This window comes from Pristiophorus japonicus, chromosome 23, assembly GCF_044704955.1.
Source record: "Pristiophorus japonicus isolate sPriJap1 chromosome 23, sPriJap1.hap1, whole genome shotgun sequence".
NCBI lineage: Eukaryota > Metazoa > Chordata > Chondrichthyes > Pristiophoridae > Pristiophorus > Pristiophorus japonicus.
The window spans coordinates 3213396-3238923 of NC_091999.1; the positions used below are offsets into that span (position 1 = coordinate 3213396).

General features: G+C 48.5%; 1 protein-coding gene and 1 long non-coding RNA gene across 3 annotated transcripts in view; one reads left to right on the forward strand and one right to left on the reverse strand.

The window, feature by feature from the left end:
* LOC139235600 (uncharacterized) overlaps window positions 1-20955 on the reverse strand; it is a 33640-nt gene extending 12685 nt beyond the window's left edge. The window contains exon 1 of the long non-coding RNA XR_011588480.1: window positions 20866-20955. This is a non-coding gene — a long non-coding RNA (uncharacterized lncRNA). The remainder of the gene's footprint in view (window positions 1-20865) is intronic.
* A 468-nt stretch (window positions 20956-21423) lies between these two features.
* LOC139235601 (polycomb group protein Pc) overlaps window positions 21424-25528 on the forward strand; it is a 67593-nt gene continuing 63488 nt past the window's right edge. For both annotated transcript variants that reach the window (XM_070866633.1, XM_070866634.1), the window contains exon 1: window positions 21424-21663. In XM_070866633.1, the coding sequence (XP_070722734.1) occupies window positions 21439-21663 (225 nt within the window). In that variant the 5' untranslated portion in view covers window positions 21424-21438. The remainder of the gene's footprint in view (window positions 21664-25528) is intronic.

Below are 25528 nucleotides of genomic sequence, written 5' to 3' on the forward strand. Positions count from 1 at the left end.
TTCGCCATAGACCTGGCACCGAGAACTGTGCCGATGCACTGAGCCGTCTGCCGTTGCCCACACCGGAGGTGGAGACGCCACAACCTGCAGACCTACTGTTAGCCATGGATGCTTTTGAAAGTGAAGGAACCCCTGTCACGGCTCAACAAGTTAAGACCTGGACCAGCCAGAACCCGATATTATTGGTTGTGAAACGTTGTGTCCTTAGTGGTGATTGGTCTGCCATATCCTAGCAAATGGGTGATGAGACCAAACCTTACAACCATCGCAAAGACGAACTATCCATTCAGTCAGATTGTTTACTGTGGGGTAATGCCTAAGAGAGGCAGAGAGAAATTTATACATGATCTACATAGCACTCATCCCAGTATTGTCATGATGAAAGCCATTGCCAGGTCACACGTATGGTGGCCTGGAATTGACTCTGATCTGGAATCATGTGTGCATTAGTGCAACACTTTTATGCAGCTTAGTAAAGCACCAGTGGAATCGTCGCTGAGTCTGTGGTCGTGGCCATCTAAACCTTGGTCCAGGATCCACATCGACTTTGCAGGTCCCTTCCTGCGAAAGATGTTTTTAGTTGTGGTGGATGCATATTCCAAGTGGATAGAGTGTATAATCATGTCATCCAGTACATCCACAGCTACCATTGAGAGCCTTCGTGACATGTTTGCAAGCGACAACTGACCTTGCTTCACTAGTCTGGAGTTTCAAGAGTTCATGAAACTCAATGGTATCAAACATGTGAGGTCAGCACCATTCAAACCTGCTTCTAATGGTCAAGCAGAGCGTGCTGTCCAAACCATCAGAGTATGAAACGTGTAACTCAAGGTTCACTGCAGACTCGCTTGTGACGCATATTGCTTAGTTACAGGACAAGATCCCACACGCTTACCGGGGTCCCCCCTGCTGAACTATTGATGAAGAGAGGTCTCAAGACCAAGCTCTCTCTTGCCAATCCTGACTTGAACCATCATGTTGAATACAGACGTCAAAGTCAGCAGTGGTATCGTGATCGCGCTGCTGTGTCACGCGACATTTCTGTTAACGATCCTGTGTATATACTGAATTATGGTCAAGGTCCCAAGTTTAAAAAAGGAGGGAGAGAGAAAACAGGGAATTATAGACCGGTCAGCCTGACCTCAGTAGTGGGTAAAATGATGGAATCAATTATTAAGGATGTCATAGCAGCGCATTTGGAAAATGGTGACATGATAGGTCCAAGTCAGCATGGATTTGTGAAAGGGAAATCATGCTTGACAAATCTTCTGGAATTTTTTGAGGATGTTTCCAGTAAAGTGGACAAAGGAGAACCAGTTGATGTGGTATATTTGGACTTTCAGAAGGCTTTCGACAAGGTCCCACACAAGAGATTAATGTGCAAAGTTAAAGCACATGGGATTGGGGGTAGTGTGCTGACGTGGATTGAGAACTGGTTGTCAGACAGGAAGCAAAGAGTAGGAGTAAATGGGTACTTTTCAAAATGGCAGGCAGTGACTAGTGAGGTATCGCAAGGTTCTGTGCTGGGGCCCCAGCTGTTTACACTGTACATTAATGATTTAGACGAGGGGATTAAATGTAGTATGTCCAAATTTGCGGATGACACTAAGTTGGGTGGCAGTGTGAGCTACGAGGAGGATGCTATGAGGCTGCAGAGTGACTTGGATAGGTTAGGTGAGTGGGCAAATGAATGGCAGATGAAGTATAATGTGGATAAATGTGAGGTTATCCACTTTGGTGGTAAAAACAGAGAGACAGACTATTATCTGAATGGTGACAGATTAGGAAAAGGGAAGGTGCAACGAGAACTGGGTGTCATGGTACATCAGTCATTGAAGGTTGGCATGCAGGTACAGCAGGCGGTTAAGAAAGCAAATGGCATGTTGGCCTTCATAGCGAGGGGATTTGAGTACAGGGGCAGGGAGGTGTTGCTACAGTTGTACAGGGCCTTGGTGAGGCCACACCTGGAGTATTGTGTACAGTTTTGGTCTCCTAACTTGAGGAAGGACATTCTTGCTATTGAGGGAGTGCAGCGAAGGTTCACCAGACTGATTCCCGGGATGGCGGGACTGACCTATCAAGAAAGACTGGATCAACTGGGCTTGTATTCACTGGAGTTCAGAAGAATGAGAGGGGACCTCATAGAAACGTTTAAAATTCTGACGGGGTTAGACAGGTTAGATGCAGGAAGAATGTTCCCAATGTTGGGGAAGTCCAGAACCAGGGGTCACAGTCTAAGGATAAGGGGTAAGCCATTTAGGACCGAGATGAGGAGAAACTTCTTCACCCAGAGAGTGGTGAACCTGTGGAATTCTCTACCACAGAAAGTAGTTGAGGCCAATTCACTAAATATATTCAAAAGGGAGTTAGATGAAGTCCTTACTACTCGGGGGATCAAAGGGTAAGGCGAGAAAGCAGGAATGGGGTACTGAAGTTTCATGTTCAGCCATGAACTCATTGAATAGTGGTGCAGGCTAGAAGGGCTGAATGGCCTGCTCCTGCACCTATTTTCTATGTTTCTATGTCAGTACTATTACGGCCAAGGAGGGTAACAGAGTGTTTATCGTTAAGCTCAAGAATGGGCAAACATGCAGGAAACATGTCGATCAGATAAAGCTGCAGCACACGGATGAACCGGAACAGTGTGAGGAAGACACAATCAGTGACCAACCAACCTACCCTCAGTCATCAGAGGACTCCGCTGTCATCAGTGAATCTGGACTTTCAATCCCTGACATGGTCATTGCCACTCCCATCAGATCGGCTACCCAGCCCCTAGTCATAACTGACTCAGAACGCTCACCCAGGGCTGGAGTTAAACTGAGACGATCAACTCGGGAACGGAAAGTCCTGGACTGTCTCAATTTGTAAAAAGATCGTCACTAATATCTTAAAGGGGGATTTTGCCATGTATGTATGCTTGGGGTTACTAGCCACCAGGTGGCGCCACTGTCAGAGGTTATTGACCTGTGCGCACGTGTGTGTGGTCCAGGTATAAAAGGCAAGCCATCATGTAATGTAATCACTTTGGGCCCTAATAAAGCAGAGCCAGATTTGTACCTGTGTTAGTTTACAGTATTCAGTCTTATCGAGTTATTACATACATAACAGTTGGGGTGGTCCTGGACCTGATCTGGAGATAACGAAGATTGAACAGGTTCCCACTGGTTCTGTAGTTTAGTTCCACTCCAGCGGGGAGCTTGTTGACTGTGAGGTGGAGCATGGCGGCGAGGAAGATTGAGAAGAGGGTTGGAGCGATGACGCAGCCCCGTTTGACCCCGGTCCGGACGTGGATTGGGTCTGTAATGGATCCGTTGGTAAGGATCACGGCCTGCATGTCATCGTGGAGCAGGCGGAGGATGGTGATGAACTTTTGGGGGCATCCGAAACGGAGGAGGACGCTCCATAGACCCTCGCGGTTTACAGTGTCAAAGGCCTTTGTAAGGTCGAAGAAGGCCATGTATAAGGGCTGGCACTGCTCACTGCATTTTTCCTGCAACTATCGCGCTGCAAATATCATGTCCGTTGTGCTCCGTAGGGGACGAAATCCGCACTGTGACTCCGGGAGGAGCTCCTCAGCCACAGGGGGAAGACGATTGAGGAGGACTCTAGCGACGACTTTCCCAGGGGCTGATAACAGGGAGATTCCCCTGTAGTTGCCGCAGTCGGACTTGTCCCCTTTTTTTTTTGGTATGGTATAAGTGCTTTGGTAGCTGTCTGTGCCACAAAAGCAGACGGACCGTCTTGTAACCATTCCCATTTTCATCTTTGCAGGCCAGGAAGTCACATAATCGCCGCGAGCAGGTGCGGACAGGCGGCGGTCCGCCTCAGACCCTGCCACCCACGGACATTGCTGCACGCCATCTTGGTACCACTTGGGTTAGGAGCTGCAAGCAAGGGAGGGTGGCAAGGGGGAAGGGGGTCAAAAGCCGGTGGTAAAAAATAGTGGGGCAGGGGTTGCTGCATTACGTCATTGATGCTGGATGCATTCTATGTTTTATGTTGGATTATTATGATGTTCTGGATTATGCTGTTATACTGTTGTTGTTGTTGCATGATCACACTGCTGGTGCACGGGCTTTGGGCACTCAAGTCTAGGGCCAGAGCACACAGTGCAAAGGCCAGTGGCACAAGACTTAGGGGAGAGTGCTGTTGTGTATGTATAACATAAGTATATACCCTGTACACTCAATGTACAGTTACATAAGACTATTGGATGTACCTTCACACTGTATACACTATGCCTGTACCACCAGAGGGTGCAACTGGTGGAGACCTGGGAGTCACCTGCACACTGCAGGTAAGCAGGTATAAAAGGGAGCACACCTCACTCAGGAGCTGCAATAAATGGACTAAGGTCATAGAAACATAGAAACATAGAAAATAGGTGCAGGAGTAGGCCATTCGGCCCTTCTAGCCTGCACCGCCATTCAATGAGTTCATGGCTGAACATTCAACTTCAGTACCCCATTCCTGCTTTCTCGCCATACCCCTTGATCCCCCTAGTAGTAAGGACCTCATCTAACTCCTTTTTGAATATATTTAGTGAATTGGCCTCAACAACTTTCTGTGGTAGAGAATTCCACAGGTTCACCACTCTCTGGGTGAAGAAGTTCCTCCGCATCTCGGTCCTAAATGGCTTACCCCTTATCCTTAGACTGTGACCTCTGGTTCTGGACTTCCCCAACATTGGGAACATTCTTCCTGCATCTAACCTGTCTAACCCCGTCAGAATTTTATATGTTTCTATGAGGTCCCCTCTCATTCTTCTGAACTCCAGTGAATACAAGCCCAGTTGATCCAGTCTTTCTTGATAGGTCAGTCCCGCCATCCCGGGAATCAGTCTGGTAAACCTTCGCTGCACTCCCTCAATAGCAAGAATGTCCTTCCTCAGGTGAGGAGACCAAAACTGTACACAATACTCCAGGTGTGGCCTCACCAATGCCCTGTACAACTGTAGCAACACCTCCCTGCCCCTGTACTCAAATCCCCTTGCTATGAAGGCCAACATGCCATTTGCTTTCTTAACCGCCTGCTGCACCTGCATGCCAACCTTCAATGACTGATGTACCATGACACCCAGGTCTCTTTGCACCTCCCCTTTTCCTAATCTGTCACCATTCAGATAATAGTCCGTCTCTCTGTTTTTACCACCAAAGTGGATAACCTCACATTTATCCACATTATACTTCATCTGCCATGCATTTGCCCACTCACCTAACCTATCCAAGTCGCTCTGCAGCCTCACAGCATCCTCCTCGCAGCTCACACTGCCACCCAACTTAGTGTCATCCGCAAATTTGGAGATACTACATTTAATCCCCTCATCTAAATCATTAATGTACAGTGTGAACAGCTGGGGCCCCAGCACAGAACCTTGCGGTACCCCACTAGTCACTGCCTGCCATTCTGAAAAGTACCCATTTACTCCTACTCTTTGCTTCCTGTCTGACAACCAGTTCTCAATCCATGTCAGTACACTACCCCCAATCCCATGTGCTCTAACTTTGCACATCAATCTCTTGTGTGGGACCTTGTCGAACGCCTTCTGAAAGTCCAAATATACCACATCAACTGGTTCTCCCTTATCCACTCTACTGGAAACATCCTCAAAAATTTCCAGAAGATTTGTCAAGCATGATTTCCCTTTCACAAATCCATGCTGACTTGGACCTATCATGTCACCTCTTTCCAAATGCACTGCTATGACATCCTTAATAATTGATTCCATCATTTTACCCACTACCGATGTCAGGCTGACCAGTCTATAATTCCCTGTTTTCTCTCTCCCTCCTTTTTTAAAAAGTGGGGTTACATTGGCTACCCTCCACTCCATAGGAACTGATCCAGAGTCAATGGAATGTTGGAAAATGACTGTCAACGCATCCACTATTTCCAAGGCCACCTCCTTAAGTACTCTGGGATGCAGTCCATCAGGCCCTGGGGATTTATCGGCCTTCAATCCCATCAATTTCCCCAACACAATTTCCCGGCTAATAAGGATTTCCCTCAGTTCCTCCTCCTTACTAGACCCCCCGACCCCTTTTATAACCGGAAGGTTGTTCGTGTCCTCCTTCGTGAATACCGAACCAAAGTACTTGTTCAATTGGTCCGCCATTTCTTTGTTCCCTGTTATGACTTCCCCTGATTCTGACTGCAGAGGTCACCACAGTTCAAGTGCAATACCTTACCTCGTGGAGTCATTACCAGAGTGCTTACAGATACAATAATTGGATGCAGCTAATTTATGATATTTTATTAAAGTTTCACAATTATGTTTACAAAGTTGTCAAAGTTTACAGTGTTTTATAAATGTAATTAAAGTTTCACAATTACGTTTACAAAGTTGTCAAAGTTTGCAGTGTTTTATAAATGTTATTAAAGTTTCACAATTACATTTATAAAGTTGACAAAGTTTACAATGTTTAATAAATTATTTTGTTCACCTTAACCATTCCTGTGTAGTGTCTCATGTGCAGAATGAGAAGGGGAATAGTCAACGTCGTGGGATAGAGTGGGCAGGCAACGGTCAAACCTGCCGTTCACTCTTCAAGCAAAGCGTTCAATTATGAGCTACCGACGTAAGGCTTCTGCAGCGGCGAAAGTTCCACGAGGCCTTCTCTGTGGTTGTGGTTGTAGCGGTGGTGGTGGTGGCATGGGTTCCTCGCCAGGCTCCTCTTCCTCATCTTGCTTCTCCTGGTCCTCCTCCCCCCGCCTTCCCCCCCCCCCCCCTCTCTCCTGAGGTGGTTCTGCAATCCCCATCGGCAATTCCTGTCCCCTCATGATGGCTAAGTTGTGCAGCATGCAGCACACAATGAACTCATGCTGAGGGGCGTATTGCAGGCAGCCTCCAGAGTGGTGCAGGCATCGGAAGTGCTGCGTGAGCACTCCAATTGTCTGTTCGACGATGTTGCGTGTGGCTGCATGGCTCTCATTATAACGATGCTTGGCTTCTGTCTCTGGGTTCCAGAGTGGGGGGAAGGGGGATCAAGAGCCAGGTGGCGAGGCCGTAACCTTTGTCCCCTAGCATCCAGCTCTGGCCTTGTGGTTGAGGCTGGAACATGCCTGAGACACTGCTCTCGTGCAAGATGAAAGCATCATGGATGCTCCCTGGATATTGGGCACTGACTGCCATGATGCGCTGTGTATGATCGCAGGCGATCTGTACGTTCATGGAGTGGAATCCCTTTCGGTTTCGGTAAACCTCTGGATTAGCTAAAGATGCTCGCAGGGCGATGTGCGTTCAGTCAAGGGCGCTTCCCTCCCGAGCGCCAATCTGTCAGCGCCTGCCGCGAACTTCAGTGAAGGTTTAGAGGCGACGCTGACAGTTTGCGCTGCGCTCACTGGCCCCGCCCACCGGGTGATGTCACTGATTGTGCAACGCTCCCATAGCGCCGCGATCGCGAACTTGACTGCTTTCGCCTGCCATAGCGCCTGGCGCTTCTTCCGTATTTAAGGAAGGATATACTTGCTTTGGAGGCAGTTCACAGAAGGTTCACTCGGTTGATTCCGGAGATGAGGGGGTTGACTTATGAGGAAAGGTTGAGGAGGTTGAGAGGCGATCTTATCGAAACATATAAGATAATGAGGGGGCTTGACAAGGTGGATGCAGAGAGGATCTTTCCACTCGTGGGGGAAACTAAAACTAGGGGACATAGGGCTAGAACCTCCACTTATGAGGTTATTGCCCAAAAATGGGTGTTATTTCCGGCGTGGGCGGTAAAAAAGGGTTTTCAGATCGCCGACTTCTCGCCCATTCTTAAAACACCTAGTTTACATTTTTGAAAATGGGCGTTACCGCGAGCGATATCAAATGGGCGGCACCATTACATTTTTTTGACCTTCTGCCGTAAAGTGTGGCTGTCCTTAGCAACGTCATGGCAACGCTCAATTCTCATAACTCAGGCCAAGGGTCATCATTGTTATGTATGTAAACTTGTATATACCTTGTACAGCCACCAGAGGGCTCATCTATTGGGAGTCCCAAGGGATCCCACAATCCCTTGGGAGCACAGGTACTTAAGGAGGACTCACAGACTGGAGAGGCACTCTGGAGACCTGCAATAAAAGGCTACGGTCACACTTTACTTTGAGCTCACAGTATCCAGTCAGACTTTTTATTCATATATAACAACTGGCGACGAGATACAGATGATGAACCCAACGATGCAGAGAACAGTGGGCATCCTGGAGAAATTTTCGGAGGGAGATGATTGGGAAACCTTCGTGGACCGACTCGACCAATACTTCGTGGCCAACGAACTGGAAGGAGAAGCGAACGCGGCCAAACGAAGAGCGATTCTGCTCACCGTCTGCGGGGCACCAACGTATGGCCTCATGAAAAATCTGCTTGCTCCAGCAAAAACCCACATACGATGATTTGTGCACACTGGTCCAGGAGCATCGGAACCTGAAGGAAAGCATTCTGATGGCGAGGTACCGGTTCTACACCTACAAAAGGTCTGAAGGCCAGGAAGTGGTGAGTTATGTCGCCAAGCTACGACACCTTGCGAATTTGAAGGACATTTGGAGCACATGCTCAGAAACTTTTTCGTACTTGGCATTGGCCATGAAGTGATACTTCGCAATCTTTTGACTGTAGAGACCCCAACCTTGAGTAAGGCCATAGCGATAGCCCAGGCGTTCTTTGCCACCAGTGACAATACTAAGCAAATCTCTCAGCACTCGAGTGCTGCTACAAGTACTGTGAACAAAGTGATGTTGTTTTCAAATCGCAACATATAGAGCAGGCCCCACATGCCTGCAGCTGCACATCCGCAGATGTCTCAGAGTCCACCATCAAGGGTGATGAATGCAAGGCCATTAACACCTTGTTGGCACTGCGGGGGTGATCACCGTTTCCGTTCATGCCACTTCAAATGGTACGTTTGCAAGGGCTGTGGAACAATGGGACACCTCCAATGTATGTGCAGGCGAGCTGCAAACCTTGTTAATCCTGCAAACCACTATGTTGCAGAGGACAGATCCACGGCAGATCACGACGAACCAGAGCCTCAGACCAAGGAGGCAGAGGTATACGGGGTGCACACATTTACCACAAAGTGTCCCCCAATAATGCTGACGGTTGAATTAAATGGACTCCCAGTGTCAATGGGGCTGGACACGGGTGCGAGCTAGTCCATTATGAGCAAAAAGACTTTTGAAAAATTGTGGTGCAGCAAGACCTCAAGGCCAGTCCTGTCCCCCATTCACACGAAATTGAGAACTTACACAAAGGAACTGATTCCCGTAATCGGCAGTGCTACTGTAAAGGTCTCCTACGATGGAGCGGTGCACAAGCTACCATTCTGGGTGGTACCGGGCGATGGTCCCACATTGCTCGGCAGGAGCTAGCTGGGAACGATACGCTGGAACTGGGACGACGTCCGAGCGCTCTCATCCGCTGACGACACTTCGTGTGCACAGGTCTTAAACAAGTTCCCTTCGCTGTTCAAACCAAGCATCGGGAAGTTCTAAGGAGCAAAAGTGCAGATCCACCTAATTCCAGGGGCACGACCCATCCATCACAAGGCGAGAGCAGTACCGTACATGATGAGAGAAAGGGTGGAGATCGAGCTGGACCAGCTGCAACAAGAGGGCATCATTTCGCCGATCGAATTCAACGAGTGGGCCAGTCCGATTGTTCCAATCCTTAACTACAGTTGTACAGGGCCTTGGTGAGGCCACACCTGGAGTATTGTGTTCAGTTTTGGTCTCCTAACTTGAGGAAGGACATTCTTGCTATTGAGGGAGTGCAGCGAAGGTTCACCAGGCTGATTCCCGGGATGGCGGGACTGACATATCAAGAAAGACTGGATCAACTGGGCTTGTTTTCACTGGAGTTCAGAAGAATGAGAGGGGATCTCATAGAAACGTTTAAAATTCTGACGGGTTTAGACAGGTTAGATGCAGGAAGAATGTTCCCAATGTTGGGGAAGTCCAGAACCAGGGATCACAGTCTAAGGATAAGAGGTAAGCCATTTAGGACCGAGATGAGGAGAAACTTCTTCACCCAGAGAGTGGTGAATCTGTGGAATTCTCTACCACAGAAAGTTGTTGAGGCCAATTCACTAAATATATTCAAAAAGGAGTTAGATGTAGTCCTTACTACTCGGGGGATCAAGGGGTATGGCGAGAAAGCAGGAATGGGGTACTGAAGTTGCATGTTCAGCCATGAACTCATTGAATGGTGGTGCAGGCTCGAAGGGCCGAATGGCCTACTCCTGCACCTGTTTTCTATGTTTCTATATTAAGGGAGGCGGCACCGTCAGAATCTGTGGTGATTACAAAGTAACTATCGAAGTAACTGACGACATTTTTGCTACACTGGCGGGAGGAAAGACGTTCACGAAGCTGGACTTGACCTCGGCCTACATGACGCAGGAGCTGGAGGAATCATTGAAGGGCCTCAACTGCATCAACACGCACAAAGGTCTCTTCATTTATAACAGATGCCCGTTTGGAATTCGATCAGCTGCGGCGATATTCCCGAGAAGCATGGAAAGCTTACTGAAGTCGGTCCTGCGCACCGTGGTCTTCCAGGACGACATCTTGGTTACACGTCGGGACACAGTCGAGCACCTGCAGAACCTGGAGGAGGTTCTTAGTCAGCTCAATCGTGTGGGGCTCAGGTTGAAACGCTCAAAGTGCGTTTTCCTGGTGCCTGAAGTGGAGTTCCTGGGGAGAAGAATCGCAGCGGACAGCATCAGGCCCACTGATTCGAAGACGGAGGAAATCAAGAATGCAATGAGACCACGGAATGTGACGGAGCTGCGGTCGTTTCTAGGACTCCTGAACTACTTTGGTAACTTCTTACCGGGTCTTAGCACACTGTTAGAACCACTGCATGCTTTAATGCGTAAAGGTGACGAATGGGTATGGGGTAAAAGCCAAGAAAATGTCTTTGTAAAAGCTGGAAAATTGTTACACTCAAACAAATTGCTTGTGTTGTATGATCCATGTAAGCGTTTGGTACTAGCATGTGATGCATCATCATACTGTGTCGGGTGTGTATTGCAACAAGCTAATGAATCTGAGAAATTGCAACCGGTTGCTTATGCATCCAGAAGTCTGTCTAAGGCAGAGAGAGCCTACAGCACGATTAAAAAAGAAGCAATAGCGTGTGTCTACGGGGTAAAGAAAATGCATCAATATCTGTTTGGGCTAAAATTTGAATTGGAAACTGACCATAAGCCACTAATATCCCTGTTTTCTGAGAGTAAGGGGATAAATACGAATGCATCGGCCCACATCCAGAGATGGGCACTCACGTTGTCCGCCATCCGCCACAGGCCAGGCACAGAAAACTGCGCCGATGCTCTCAGTAGGCTGCCATTGCCCACCACGGGGGTGGAAATGGCGCAGCCCGCAGTTTTAGTCATAGTTATGGAAGCATTCGAGAGTGAGCAATCACCCGTCACAGCCCGACAGATTAGAATCTGGGCGAGCCAGGACCGCTTACTGTCCCTAATAAAAAATTGTGTGCTTCATGGGAGCTGGTCCTGTGTCCCAGTGGAAATGCAGGAAGAGATAAAGCCGTACCAGCGGCGCAAAGATGAAATGTCTATCCAGGCAGACTGCCTTCTGTGGGGCAATCGGGTAGTGGTCCCCAAGAAGGGCAGAGACCCCTTCATCAGTGACCTCCATAGTATCCACCCAGGCATTGTAACGATGAAAGCGATAGCCAGATCCCATGTGTGATGGCCCAGTATCGATGCGGACTTAGAGTCCTGCATTCACAGATGTAACACATGCTCACAGTTAAGCAATGCACCCAGGGAGGCGCCACTAAGTTTATGGTCCTTGCCCTCCAAACCGTGGTCCAAGGTCCATGTCGACTATGCAGGCCCGTTTTTGGGTAAAATGTTCCTTGTGGTTGTAGATGCATACTCCAAATGGATTGAATGTGAGATAATGTCGGCAAGCACATCCGCTGCCACCACTGAAAGCCTGCGGGCCATGTTTGCACGGACTACCTGATGTCCTTGTGAATGACAATGGGCCATGTTTTACCAGTGCCGAGTTCAAAGAGTTCATGACCCGTAATGGGATCAAACATGTTACATCTGTCCCGTTAAAACCAACATCCAATGGTCAGGCAGAGAGAGCAGTGCAAACTATCAAGCAGGGCTTGAAGAGGGTAACTGAAGGCTCACTGCAGACTCACCTATCCTGAGTCCTGCTTAGCTACCGCACGAGACCCCACTCACTCACTGGGATCCCACCTGCTGAACTGCTCATGAAAAGGGAACTTAAGACAAGGCTCTCGTTAGTTCACCCTGATCTACATGAACAGGTAGAGAGCAGGCGGCTTCAACAAAGTACATTTCATGATAGCGCAAATGTGTCACGCAAGATTGAAATCAATGATCCTGTATTTATATTGAATTATGGACAAGGTCCCAAGTGGCTTCCCGGCACTATTGTGGCCAAAGAGGGGAGCAGGGTGTTTCAGGTCAAACTTTCAAATGGACTCATTCACCGGAAACACTTGGACCAAATCAAACTCAGATTCACAGACTACCCTGAGCAACCCACCTTGGACCCTACCTTTTTTGATCCCCCAACATACACACCAGTGGCAACCGGCACCACGGTTGACCACGAAGCAGAACCCATCATCCACAGCATCCCCGCAGGGCCCAACATACCAGGCAGCCCAGCTGCACAGCAGCCCAGTGAGGGCCCGACAAACGATTCACCAAAACCAGCATTTGCACCGAGAAGATCAACCAGGGCAAGAAGGGCCCCAGATCGATTCACATTGTAAGTAGTTATACTGTTGACTTTGGGGGTGGGGGGAGTGTTGTTATATATGTAAACTTGTATATACCTTGCACAGCCACCAGAGGGCTCATCCCCTGGAGTCCCAAGGGATCCCACAATCCCTTGGGAGCACAGGTATTTAAGGAGGCCTCACAGGCTGGAGAGGCACTCTGAAGACCTGCAATAAAAGACGACGGTCACACTTTACTTTGAGCTCACAGTATCCAGTCAGACTCTTTATTCATATATAACAATTGTGACATACGCAGAAGAGGAGACAGAGAGGGAGCTCAGAGGCACTGAAAGCGTGTGTGGCTGTGGTGTGTGCTTGTCTGGCTGTTGTGGGAGGCACGAGGGAGATTCGCCTACTGAGCACCAAGAACATAGCTGGCACCGAGTTTTTGTCCAACAAATAATATACAACATGGAAAAGATGGAGGAGGCCCTGGAGCTGGTAGCCAGGAGAAGTGGTGGCAGAGGGCTCCCAGTGATCCCCGAGCACGGCACTCCACCCCTAGGTTCCGCACCACCACCTCTGAGTCATAACGGGGAACAAAGCAATGGCGGACCAATTGAACAAGTACTTTGGTTCGGTATTCACTAAGGAGGACACAAACAACCTTCCGGATATAAAAGGGGTCAGAGGATCGAGTAAGGAGGAGGAACTGAGGGAAATCCTTATTGGTCGGGAAATTGTGTTGGGGAAATTGATGGGATTGAAGGCCGATAAATCCCCAGGGCCTGATGGACTGCATCCCAGAGTACTTAAGGAGGTGGCCTTGGAAATAGCGGATGCATTGACCATCATTTTCCAACATTTCATTGACTCTGGATCAGTTCCTATGGAGTGGAGGGTAGCCAATGTAACCCCACTTTTTAAAAAAGGAGGGAGAGAAAACAGGGAATTATAGACTGGTCAGCCTGACATCGGTAGTGGGTAAAATGATGGAATCAATTATTAAGGATGTCATAGCAGTGCATTTGGAAAGAGGTGACATGATAGGTCCAAGTCAGCATGGATTTGTGAAAGGGAAATCATGCTTGACAAATCTTCTGGAATTTTTTGAGGATGTTTCCAGTAAAGTGGACAAGGGAGAACCAGTTGATGTGGTATATTTGGACTTTCAGAAGGCTTTCGACAAGGTCTCACACAAGAGATTAATGTGCAAAGTTAAAGCACATGGGATTGGGGGTAGTGTGCTGACATGGATTGAGAACTGGTTGTCAGACAGGAAGCAAAGAGTAGGAGTAAATGGGGACTTTTCAGAATGGCAGGCAGTGACTAGTGAGGTACCGCAAGAGTCTGTGCTGGGGCCCCAGCTGTTTACACTGTACATTAATGATTTAGACGAGGGGATTAAATGTAGTATCTCCAAATTTGCGGATGACACTAAGTTGGGTGGCAGTGTGAGCTGCGAGGAGGATGCTATGAGGCTGCAGAGCGACTTGGACAGGTTAGGTGAGTGGACAAATGCATGGCAGATGAAGTATAATGTGGATAAATGTGAGGTTATCCACTTTAGTGGTAAAAACAGAGAGACAGACTATTATCTGAATGGTGACAGATTAGGAAAAGGGGAGGTGCAACGAGACCTGGGTGTCATGGTACATCAGTCATTGAAGGTTGGTATGCAGGTACAGCAGGCGGTTAAGAAAGCAAATGGCATGTTGGCCTTCATAGCGAGGGGATTTGAGTACAGGGGCAGGGAGGTGTTGCTACAGTTGTACAGGGCCTTGGTGAGGCCACACCTGGAGTATTGTGTACAGTTTTGGTCTCCTAACCTGAGGAAGGACATTCTTACTATTGAGGGAGTGCAGCGAAGGTTCACCAGACTGATTCCCGGTATGGCGGGACTGACCTATCAAGAAAGACTGGATCAACTGGGCTTGTATTCACTGGAGTTCAGAAGAATGAGAGGGGACCTCATAGAAACGTTTAAAATTCTGACGGGGTTAGACAGGTTAGATGCAGGAAGAATGTTCCCAATGTTGGGGAAGTCCAGAACCAGGGGTCACAGTCTAAGGATAAGGGGTAAGCCATTTAGGACCGAGATGAGGAGAAACTTCTTCACCCAGAGAGTGGTGAACCTGTGGAATTCTCTACCACAGAAAGTTGTTGAGGCCAATTCACTAAATATATTCAAAAAGGAGTTAGATGAAGTCCTTACTACTAGGGGGATCAAGGGGTATGGCGAGAAAGCAGGAATGGGGTACTGAAGTTGAATGTTCAGCCATGAACTCATTGAATGGCGGTGCAGGCTAGAAGGGCCGAATGGCCTACTCCTGCACCTATTTTCTATGTTTCTACTGAGAATGACAGATGAGAGCAAGATCTTGCTTCTGCAGCAGAGAATTTAGCCCCCTCGGCAACCCCCCCCCCATACCCATGCACCCATCGCATCTGCCTTCATCCCCCTCCCCCCCCCTCGCCAATGAGGCACCGCCTGAGGAGCTCCTCGGCCAGGCGCCATGGAGCGAGGAGGGGAAGGGGTAGAGGTGGGGAGAAGAAGGGGAGGGGGGAAGGAAAGTGAGTTGCACGTGCGCGGGTGATGGTTGTGTTATATCTCCATCTGGGTGTTTGCAATTTGTTGTAATGTATGGGAGCTGGGGACCACGCTCCTGCTTTGCCTTTGTATTCTGTGTTGCCGGACATGTTGACCATGTGATTTATGTCAATGGTGGAAAAAGTGGGATGTGGGCGGGCGTCGGGTGTTATTGGCTGTGTCACTTATGATTCCAGACCAACGTTGGTATTAAACTTTTTGTTATTGAACATAACCTTGTTGCGCATTGTCTCAGATAGCTGGACCGTTGCACACCGGTGATTCCTTACCGTGAAAGGGTTAAATACAACTTTACATCAATCAACGTAAACGTTAACTGGCACCAAGGTGAGGGGCACCTTTGATGTCTGAGTTGCACACACACAGCAGTGTGTCAGCGTTGTCACGCACATCAGCGCTCTTTCAGGCAAATCTTTCCAATATCAGCTCCTCACGTAAGAGTGGGATTTAACAAATGCCAGCCACCCCGTTGGCGTCCGTCCCGGTTAGTTGCACTTTTTGTGGGCGTTTTTTTTGAACGGGCGATATTCTGGCCGACATGTGTGCAAGGTGGTGAAATTGACGGTGGCCGATCTCCATGGCCACTAGTTTGGGTAAATATGCTCTTTACGACAAAAAACAGTCGCCGGACATAATTATTGAATCTCGGCGTTAAGTCCTTGAGGAAAGTAGCGCTGGCCGATAATATGGGCATTGAAATCGCCCTTTCTGCTTATTCCGCCCCAAAAAAGCGGGCGGGAGGGTCATTTTTTTCTCGGCGTTAAACACATGGGGAAAATAACGCTCGGCGATAAGTCTCCTAAAAAACCCTGTCAGTGCCCATTTTGGGCCAAAATGGGCGATATCTAGGCGTCATACGTCATTTCAGCGGTTAAATGGGCGTTAAGTGGGTTGTTAAGCAGGCAAAAAAAGTGGACGTTCTAGCTCCTGGTCTCAGAATAAGCGGCCGCTCATTTAAAACTGAGATGAGGAGGAATTTCTTCTCTCAGAGGGTTGCAAATCTGTGGAATTCTCTGCCCCAGACAAGATTTTTGAGCGATAAGGGAGTAAAGGGTTATGGGGAGCGGGCGGGGAAGTGGAGCTGAGTCCATGGTCAGATCAGCCATGATCTTATTGAAGGCTCGAGGGGCCGAATGGCCGACTCCTGCTCCTATTTCTTATGTTCTTATATTCTTATGTTCCGACAGGGAAAGCAGTCGGTCTATCGATGATCCCGGGGCAGTAGTGTCCGGAGAGCAAGGTAAGTGGTGAAATTAAAATTTTTTAACTGAAATTTCCACAAGGTTTTCTTTCCCCTCTTGATAGAGGCCGGCATCCTCGCGCCCAAAAATTGAGTAGGCTTTCTGCGCTCCTGCTTGGTTAGCACCCAAGAGGAGCAGTGGCGATTGGTTTAATCTACCCTGAGTGTTGACGATTGACTTCCGAGTCTACAGCACAGAAAGAGGCCATTCGGCCCAACTGGTCTGTGCTGGCGTTTATGCTCGACACGAGCTCCCAGCCCTCTTCATCTCACTTCACCAACATTACCTTCTATCCCTTTCTCCCTCATGTGTTTATCCAGCTTCCCCTTAAACGCATCTACGTTGTTCGCCTCAACCACTCCTTGTGGTAGCACATTCTCACCACTCTCTGGGTAAAGAAGTTTCTCCTGAATTCCTTATTGGATTTATGAGTGACTATCTTATATGTATGACCTCTAGTTTTGGACACCCCTACAAGTGGAAACAGCTTCACTGCGTGTACCCTATCAAACCCTTTCAGAATTTTAAAGACCCCAGCCTGTTTAGTCTTTCCTGATAGCCGTAACCTTGCAGTACCTTGCAATTCCGGTGCCTCTATGTCCATTTTGTAAAATGGGGACCAGAACTGTGCACAGGACAAAGCAGCCCCGCTTGATGGGCACCACCTTCAACATTCATAGAAACATAGAAAATAGGTGCAGGAGCAGGCCATTCAGCCCTTCTAGCCTGCACCGCCATTCAATGAGTTCATGGCTGAACATGAAACTTCAGTACCCACTTCCTGCTTTCACGCCATACCCCTTGATCCCCCGAGTAGTAAGGACTTCATCTAACTCCCTTTTGAATATATTTAGTGAATTGGCCTCAACTACTTCCTGTGGTAGAGAATTCCACAGGTTCACCACTCTCTGGGTGAAGAAGTTTCTCCTTATCTCGGTCCTAAATGGCTTACCCCTTATCCTTAGACTGTGACCCCTGGTTCTGGACTTCCCCAACATTGGGAACATTCTTCCTGCATCCAACCTGTCCAAACCCGTCAGAATTTTAAACGTTTCTATGAGGTCCCCTCTCACTCTTCTGAACTCCAGTGAATACAAGCCCAGTTGATCCAGTCTTTCTTGATAGGTCAGTCCCACCATCCCGGGAATCAGTCTGGTGAATCTTCGCTGCACTCCCTCAATAGCAAGAATGTCCTTCCTCAAGTTAGGAGACCAAAACTGTACACAATACTCCAGGTGTGGCCTCACCAAGGCCCTGTACAACTGTAGCAACACCTCCCTGCCCCTGTACTCAAATCCCCTCGCTATGAAGGCCAACATGCCATTTGCTTTCTTAACCGCCTGCTGTACCTGCATGCCAACCTTCAATGACTGATGTACCATGACACCCAGGTCTCGTTGCACCTTCCCTTTTCCTAATCTGTCACCATTCAGATAATAGTCTGTCTCTCTGTTTTTACCACCAAAGTGGATAACCTCACATTTATCCACATTATACTTCATCTGCCACGCATTTGCCCACTCACCTAACCTATCCAAGTCACTCTGTAGCCTCATAGCATCCTCCTCGCAGCTCACACTGCCACCCAACTTAGTGTCATCCGCAAATTTGGAGATACTACATTTAATCCCCTCGTCTAAATCATTAATGTACAATGTAAACAGCTGGGGCCCCAGCACAGAACCCTGCGGTACCCCACTAGTCACTGCCTGCCATTCCGAAAAGTACCCATTTACTCCTACTCTTTGCTTCCTGTCTGACAACCAGTTCTCAATCCACGTCAGCACACTACCCCCAATCCCATGTGCTTTAACTTTGCACATTAATCTCCTGTGTGGGACCTTGTCGAAAGCCTTCTGAAAGTCCAAATATACCACATCAACTGGTACTCCTTTGTCCACTTTATTGGAAACATCCTCAAAAAATTCCAGAAGATTTGTCAAGCATGATCTCCCTTTCACAAATCCATGCTGACTTGGACCTATCATGTCACCATTTTCCAAATGCGCTGCTATGACATCCTTAATAATTGATTCCATCATTTTACCCACTACTGAGGTCAGGCTGACCGGTCTATAATTCCCTGCTTTCTCTCTCCCTCCTTTTTTAAAAAGTGGGGTTACATTGGCTACCCTCCACTCCATAGGAACTGATCCAGAGTCAATGGAATGTTGGAAAATGACTGTCAATGCATCCGCTATTTCCAAGGCCACCTCCTTAAGTACTCTGGGATGCAGTCCATCAGGCCCTGGGGATTTATCGGCCTTCAATCACATCAATTTCCCCAACACAATTTCCCGACTAATAAAGATTTCCCTCAGTTCCTCCTCCTTAATAGACCCTCTGACCACTTTTATATCCGGAAGGTTGTTTGTGTCCTCCTTAGTGAATACTGAACCAAAGTACTTGTTCAATTGGTCTGCCATTTCTTTGTTCCCCGTTATGACTTCCCCTGATTCTGACTGCAGGGGACCTACGTTTGTCTTTACTAACCTTTTTCTCTTTACATACCTATAGAAACTTTTGCAATCCGCCTTAATGTTCCCTGCAAGCTTCTTCTCGTACTCCATTTTCCCTGCCCTAATCAAACCCTTTGTCCTCCTCTGCTGAGTTCTAAATTTCTCCCAGTCCCCAGGTTCGCTGCTATTTCTGGCCAATTTGTATGCCATTTCCTTGGCTTTAATACTATCCCTGATTTCCCTAGATAGCCACGGTTGATCCACCTTCCCTTTTTTATTTTTACGCCAGACAGGAATGTACAATTGTTGTAATTCATCCATGCGGTCTCTAAATGTCTGCCATTGCCCATCCACAGTCAACCCCTTAAGTATCATTAGCCAATCTATCTTAGCCAATTCATGCCTCATACCTTCAAAGTTACCCTTCTTTAAGTTCTGGACCATGGTCTCTGAATTAACTGTTTCATTCTCCATCCTAATGCAGAATTCCACCATATTATGGTCACTCTTCCCCAAGGGGCCTCGCACAATGAGATTGTTAATTAATCCTCTCTCATTACACAACACCCAGTCTAAGATGGCCTCCCCCCTAGTTGGTTCCTCGACATATTGGTCTAGAAAACCATCCCTTATGCATTCCAGGAAATCCTCCTCCACCGTATTGCTTCCAGTTTGGCTAGCCCAATCTATGTGCATATTAAAGTCACCCATTATAACTGCTGCACCTTTATTGCATGCACTCCTAATTTCCTGTTTGATGCCCTCCTCAACATCACTATTACTGTTTGGAGGTCTGTACACAACTCCCACTAACGATTTTTGCCCTTTAGTGTTCTGCAGCTCTACCCATATAGATTCCACATCATCCAAGCTAATGTCTTTCCTAACTATTGCATTAATCTCCTCTTTAACCAGCAATGCTACCCCACCTCCTTTTCCTTTTATTCTATCCTTCCTGAATGTTGAATACCCCTGGATGTTGAGTTCCCAGCCCTGATCATCCTGGAGCCACGTCTCCGTAATCCCAATCACATCATATTTGTTAACATCTATTTGCACAGTTAATTCATCCACCTTATTGCGGAAACTCCTTGCATTAAGACACAAAGCCTTCATGCTTGCTTTTTTAACACCCTTTGTCCTTCTAGAATTTTGCTGTACAGTGGCCCTTTTTGTTCTTTGCCTTGGGTTTCTCTGCCCTCCACTTTTCCTCATCTCCTTTCTGTCTTTTGCTTTTGCCTCATTTTTGTCTCCCTCTGTCTCCCTGTATAGGTTCCCATCCCCCTGCAATATTAGTTTAACTCCTCCCCAACAGCACTAGCAAACACTCCCCCTAGGACATTCACTCCCTCCACCACCACTGCGCACCGTGGCTGCAGTGTGCACCGTCTACACGATGCACACTGCAGCGACTCGCCAACGCCTTCTTCGGCAGCATCTCCCAGGCCCGCGACCTCTAACCCCTCGAAGGACCATGGCAGCGGGCGCTAAGTTAGCCTCTCAGTCACACACCGTCCTGACTTGGAAATATATCGGCCGTTCCTTCATCGTCGCTGGGTCACAATCCAGCTGGGTCGCTGGAACCCCCCCCCCCCTCCCCAACAGCACTGTGGGAGCACCTTCACCAGGCGGACTGCAGCGGTTCAAGATGGCGGCTTGACCGACTGAATGGCCTCCTTCTGTCAACCGCTGGATGAGTCTGTGACAACAGTGACGACACTCTGGGGGGAAAAGGTGCGTCGTTTGGCTGTGAAACGCTTCAGGGGGTGTCGTGAGGATGGCGCAAGGCGCTATATAAATGCAGGTCTTTCCCCCCCCCCCGCCCCCTACACTTACCTCCATTTTGTGTGTGGGCTCCATCATTCAGAGCAGCTGGCCCCGCCCCCTTCATGGATGAGTGACAGGCGCCGCCGCCTTGCGGGTTTCGCCCGTGACGTCATCGACGGTGTCAACCGCGCACAAACCCCGCCCACCCTCCGCCTCCTACCTCGCCGCATTGGCTGGCTTGCCGATGACGCAACGGAGGGGGGGGGGGCGGGACTTCGGACGCGACGGTTTCTTTTTAAAAAAAACCGGCTTGCCGCGTGAGAGCACCTCCAACCGCCACCTCGCCCCGAACCGTACGTCACCATCCCTGGGCGCGCGGCCGGATTGGCCATGACGCAACAGAGGGGCGGGGCGGGGCTTCGGATTGGATTTTTTAAAAAAGGGGGCGGGGCGGGGCGGCCGCCGCGTGACGCCATCCGCGGTCGGGCTTGGTGCCGGGGGGCTGGAGACGGTCGAGGTGCGAGGTGAGCGCTTGCCGCCGCGTGCGCATCCTCCCCCCCCCCCGGATTGGCCGGCTGGCGATGACGCAACAGAGAGAGAGGGCGGGGCGCGGCGGATTGTATAAAAGGGGCGGGCGGCCGCATGACACCATTAGACGGCGGGCTCGGCGGTAAGGGCAAGTGGGGTTGGTGTGCGAGAGTGGAGAAGTGCGCGAGCAGCATGCGCAGTGTACGCCGCAACCGCCGGCTAACGGTCAGCCAGCAGAGCCCCCGCCGCAACAACAACCCCCCGCCCCCTCCCCTGCTCCGGAGCCGCAGCGCCAGGGCGGCCGCTACCCACAGCCCGGCGGCAGGAACCGAGTACGAGGTAAAGCCCCCTGTCTAGTTACACTAGCTACACTCGCAAACCTACACCAGACTTGGTTAAAACCAAGTGCGGATCACTAGTTACACGAGCAAGCCACTAACCTGCACCTGACTTGGTTAAAACCAAGTGTGGATCAGTAGTTACACTAGCTACACTCGCAAACCTACACCAGACTTGGTTAAAACCAAGTGCAGATCACTAGTTACACAAGCAAGCCACTAACCTGCACCTGACTTGGTTAAAACCAAGTGTGGATCACTAGTTACACTAGCAAGCCACTAACCTGCACCTGACTTGGTTAAAACCAAGTGGGTATCACTAGTTACACTAGCAAGCCACTAACCTGCACCTGACTTGGTTAAAACCAAGTGCGGATCACTAGTTACACTAGCAAGCCACTAACCTGCACCTGACTTGGTTAAAACCAAGTGCAGATCACTAGTTACACGAGCAAGCCACTAACCTGCACCTGACTTGGTTAAAACCAAGTGCAGATCACTAGTTACACGAGCAAGCCACTAACCTGCACCTGACTTGGTTAAAACCAAGTGTGGATCAGTAGCTACACTAGCAAGCCACTAACCTGCACCTGACTTGGTTAAAACCAAGTGCAGATCACTAGTTATACGAGCAAGCCACTAACCTGCACCTGACTTGGTTAAAACCAAGTATGGATCAGTAGTTACACTAGCAAGCCACTAACCTGCACCTGACTTGGTTAAAACCAAGTGAGGATCACTAGTTACACTAGCAAACCTGTATTTGACTTGGTTTAAAACCAAGTGGGGATCACTAGTTACACTAGCAAACCTGCACTTGACTTGGTTTAAAACCAAGTGGGGATCACTAGTTACATTAGCAAACTTGCACTTGACTTGGTTAAAGCCAAGTGTGGATCACTAGTTACATTAGCAAACCTGCACTTGACTTGAAGTGCGGATCACTAGTTACACTAGCAAGCCACTAAACTGCACCTGACTTGGCTAAAACCAAGTGTGGATCACTAGTTACACTAGCAAGCCACTAACCTGCACCTGACTTGGCTAAAACAAAGTGCAGATCACTAGTTACACTAGCAAGTCACTAACTTGCACCTCACTTAGTTAAAATCAAGCTAACATTTAATAATGACCTGCAAGTGCCAGTTATTAGTACAGATCACTAGTAAAACTAGCAAGCTACTAACTTGTACCTCACAAGTTAAAATCAAACCAGCATTTAATAATTACCTGCAACCACCAGTTATTATTGCAGATCACCAGTTGAACATGAGCAGCATTGACTAATGGTTAAATGAATAGTTTGAAGTTATTAACTAAATTCTTGGGTAAGTTATTAACTAAGTTACTGGTAGGGTATTAACTAGGTAAGTTATTCACTAAGTTATTAACCTCATCATCATAGGAAGTTCCTTGAAATCAAGGAAGACTTGCTTCCACTCTCAAAGTGAGTTCTCGGGTGGCTGAACAGTCCAATACAAGAGCCACAGTCCCTGTCACAGGTGGGACAGACAGTGGTTGAGGGAAGGGGAGGGTGGGACTGGTTTGCCACACGCTCCTTCCGCTGCCTGCGCTTGCTTTCTGCGCGCTCTTGGCGACGAGACTCGAGGTGCTCAGCGCCCTCCCGGATGCACTTCCTCCACTTAGGGCGGGACTCCCAGGTGTCGGTGGGGGATGTTGCACTTTATCGAGGAGGCTTTGAGGGTGCCTTTGAAACGTTTCCTCTGCCCACCTGGAGCTCGCATGCTGTGCTGAAGCTCCGAGTAGAGCGCTTGCTTTGGGAGTCTCATGTCGGGCATGCGAACAATGTGGCCCGCCCAACAGAGCTAGTCGAGTGTGGATGCTTGGGCTGTCAGCATGAGCGCAAACACCGAGGTTGGTGCGTCTGCCCTCCCAATGGATTTGCAGGATCTTGCGGAGGCAGCGCTGGTGGTGATACTTCAGCGTTTTGAGATGTCTGCTGTATATAGTCCACGTCGCTGAGCCATATAGGAGGGCGGGTATCACTACTGCCCTGTAGACCATAAGCTTGGTGCCAGGTTTGAGGGCCTGGTCTTCAGACATCCTTTTCCTCAGGCGACCGAAGGCTGCGCTGGCCAACTGGAGGTGGTGTTGGACCTAGTCATCGATGTCTGCCCTTGCTGACAACAGGCTCCCGAGGGTATGGAAAATGGTCCACGTTGTCCAAGGCCTTGCAGTGGATTTTGATGACCGGGGGAACAGTCCTGTGTGGCGGGGTTAAGTTGGTGGAGGACCTTTGTCTTACGGATGTTTAGTGTAAGGCCCATGCTTTCGTACGCCTCGGTGAGGGTGTTGACGATGGCTTGGAGTTCGGCCTCCGAGTGTGCGCAGACGCATACTGTAGTTCAATGACCGAGGATGCGACGACCTTGGATCTAGCCTGGAGAGGCGAAGATTGAACAGGTTCCGATTGGTTCTGTAGCTTAGTTCCACTCCAGTGGGGAGCTTGCTGAGGGTGAGATGAAACATTGCAGCAAGGAAGATCGGGAAGAGCGTTGGTGCGATGATGCAGCCTTGCTAGACCCCAGTCCGGATGTGGATTGGGTCTGTGGTGGATCCGTTGGTCAGGCCAATTCACTAAATATATTCAAAAAGGAGTTCGATGAAGTCCTTGCTACTAGGGGGATCAAGGGGTATGGTGAGAAAGCAGGAATGGGGTTCTGAAGTTGCATGTTCAGCCATGAACTCATTGAATGGCGGTGCAGGCTAGAAGGGCCGAATGGCCTACTCCTGCACCTATTTTCTATGTTTCTATCACTGCTTGCATGTCGTCGTGGAGCAGGCGGAGGATGGTGACACACTTTTGAGGGCAGCCACAACGGAGGAGGGCGCTCCATAATCCCTCACAGTTGACAGTATCAAAGGCCTTTTGTGAGGTCCAAGAAGGCCACAAACAAGGGTTGGTTCTGCTCCCTACGTTTCTCTTGTAGTTGTCGCGCGGTGAAGATCACGTCCGTTGTGCCCCTTAGTGGACGGTATCTGCATTGCGACTCAGGAGCTCTTCAGCCATGGGGAAAATGCGATTGAGGAAGATTCTTGCGATGACTTTCCCTGTGGCCAACAACGGAGATGCCTCTGTAGTTACCTTGTCCCCTTAATCTGCTAGGTAAGTTATTCATTAAGTTACTAGGTAGGTTTAAGTAAATGATCTTTTAAAGAGCCAGTTGCTGAGAACATTTGAAATTGGATGGTTAAAAATAATGCTTAGAAAGTGGTTAGTGCAGCTAACTATTGATTATCTTTGTTTACAGAAAGTAAGTTATTTATATTTACAAACCACTCTAACAAAAAATGTAATTGTCCACTTTCAAGTTACTAGTGGCTACTAAGATTTAAAACAGTCAGCTTTAAAGTTAAATGTTTCAACATTAATAAATCCATTAACATTTCAAATAATAACAGGTTTTGTTTTCAAATATCAGTAACCATTACTTGTAACAACACTTGTTATTAATGCTAGCAGTAATCATTTCTTATTGGTAGCCATAGATTTCTTAACTTGTTAAAAATAAACAACTGGATATTTCTATTTCAAGCTGGGTTTTTTTATTAACCAGCTCCACTTAGTTTGAATCTGTTTACTCGTGAATTTAAAAACTGAATTGTAGAGTGAATTTTGAAAATATTTAAAAAATATTAGTCACTAGCCTGTGGCAAGGCTTATGTCGACTAGGATCAGATGTCAACTAGGCTCAGTGGGTCTCGTTCTCGCCACTGAGTCAGGACACGGGTTCGAATCCCGCACTCCAGAAACTCGAGCCCCGTAATCCAGGGCCGACACTCCCGCTGCCTGTCCTGAGGGAAGCGCCGCACTGTCTGAGGTGCCGTCTTTCGGATGTGACGTT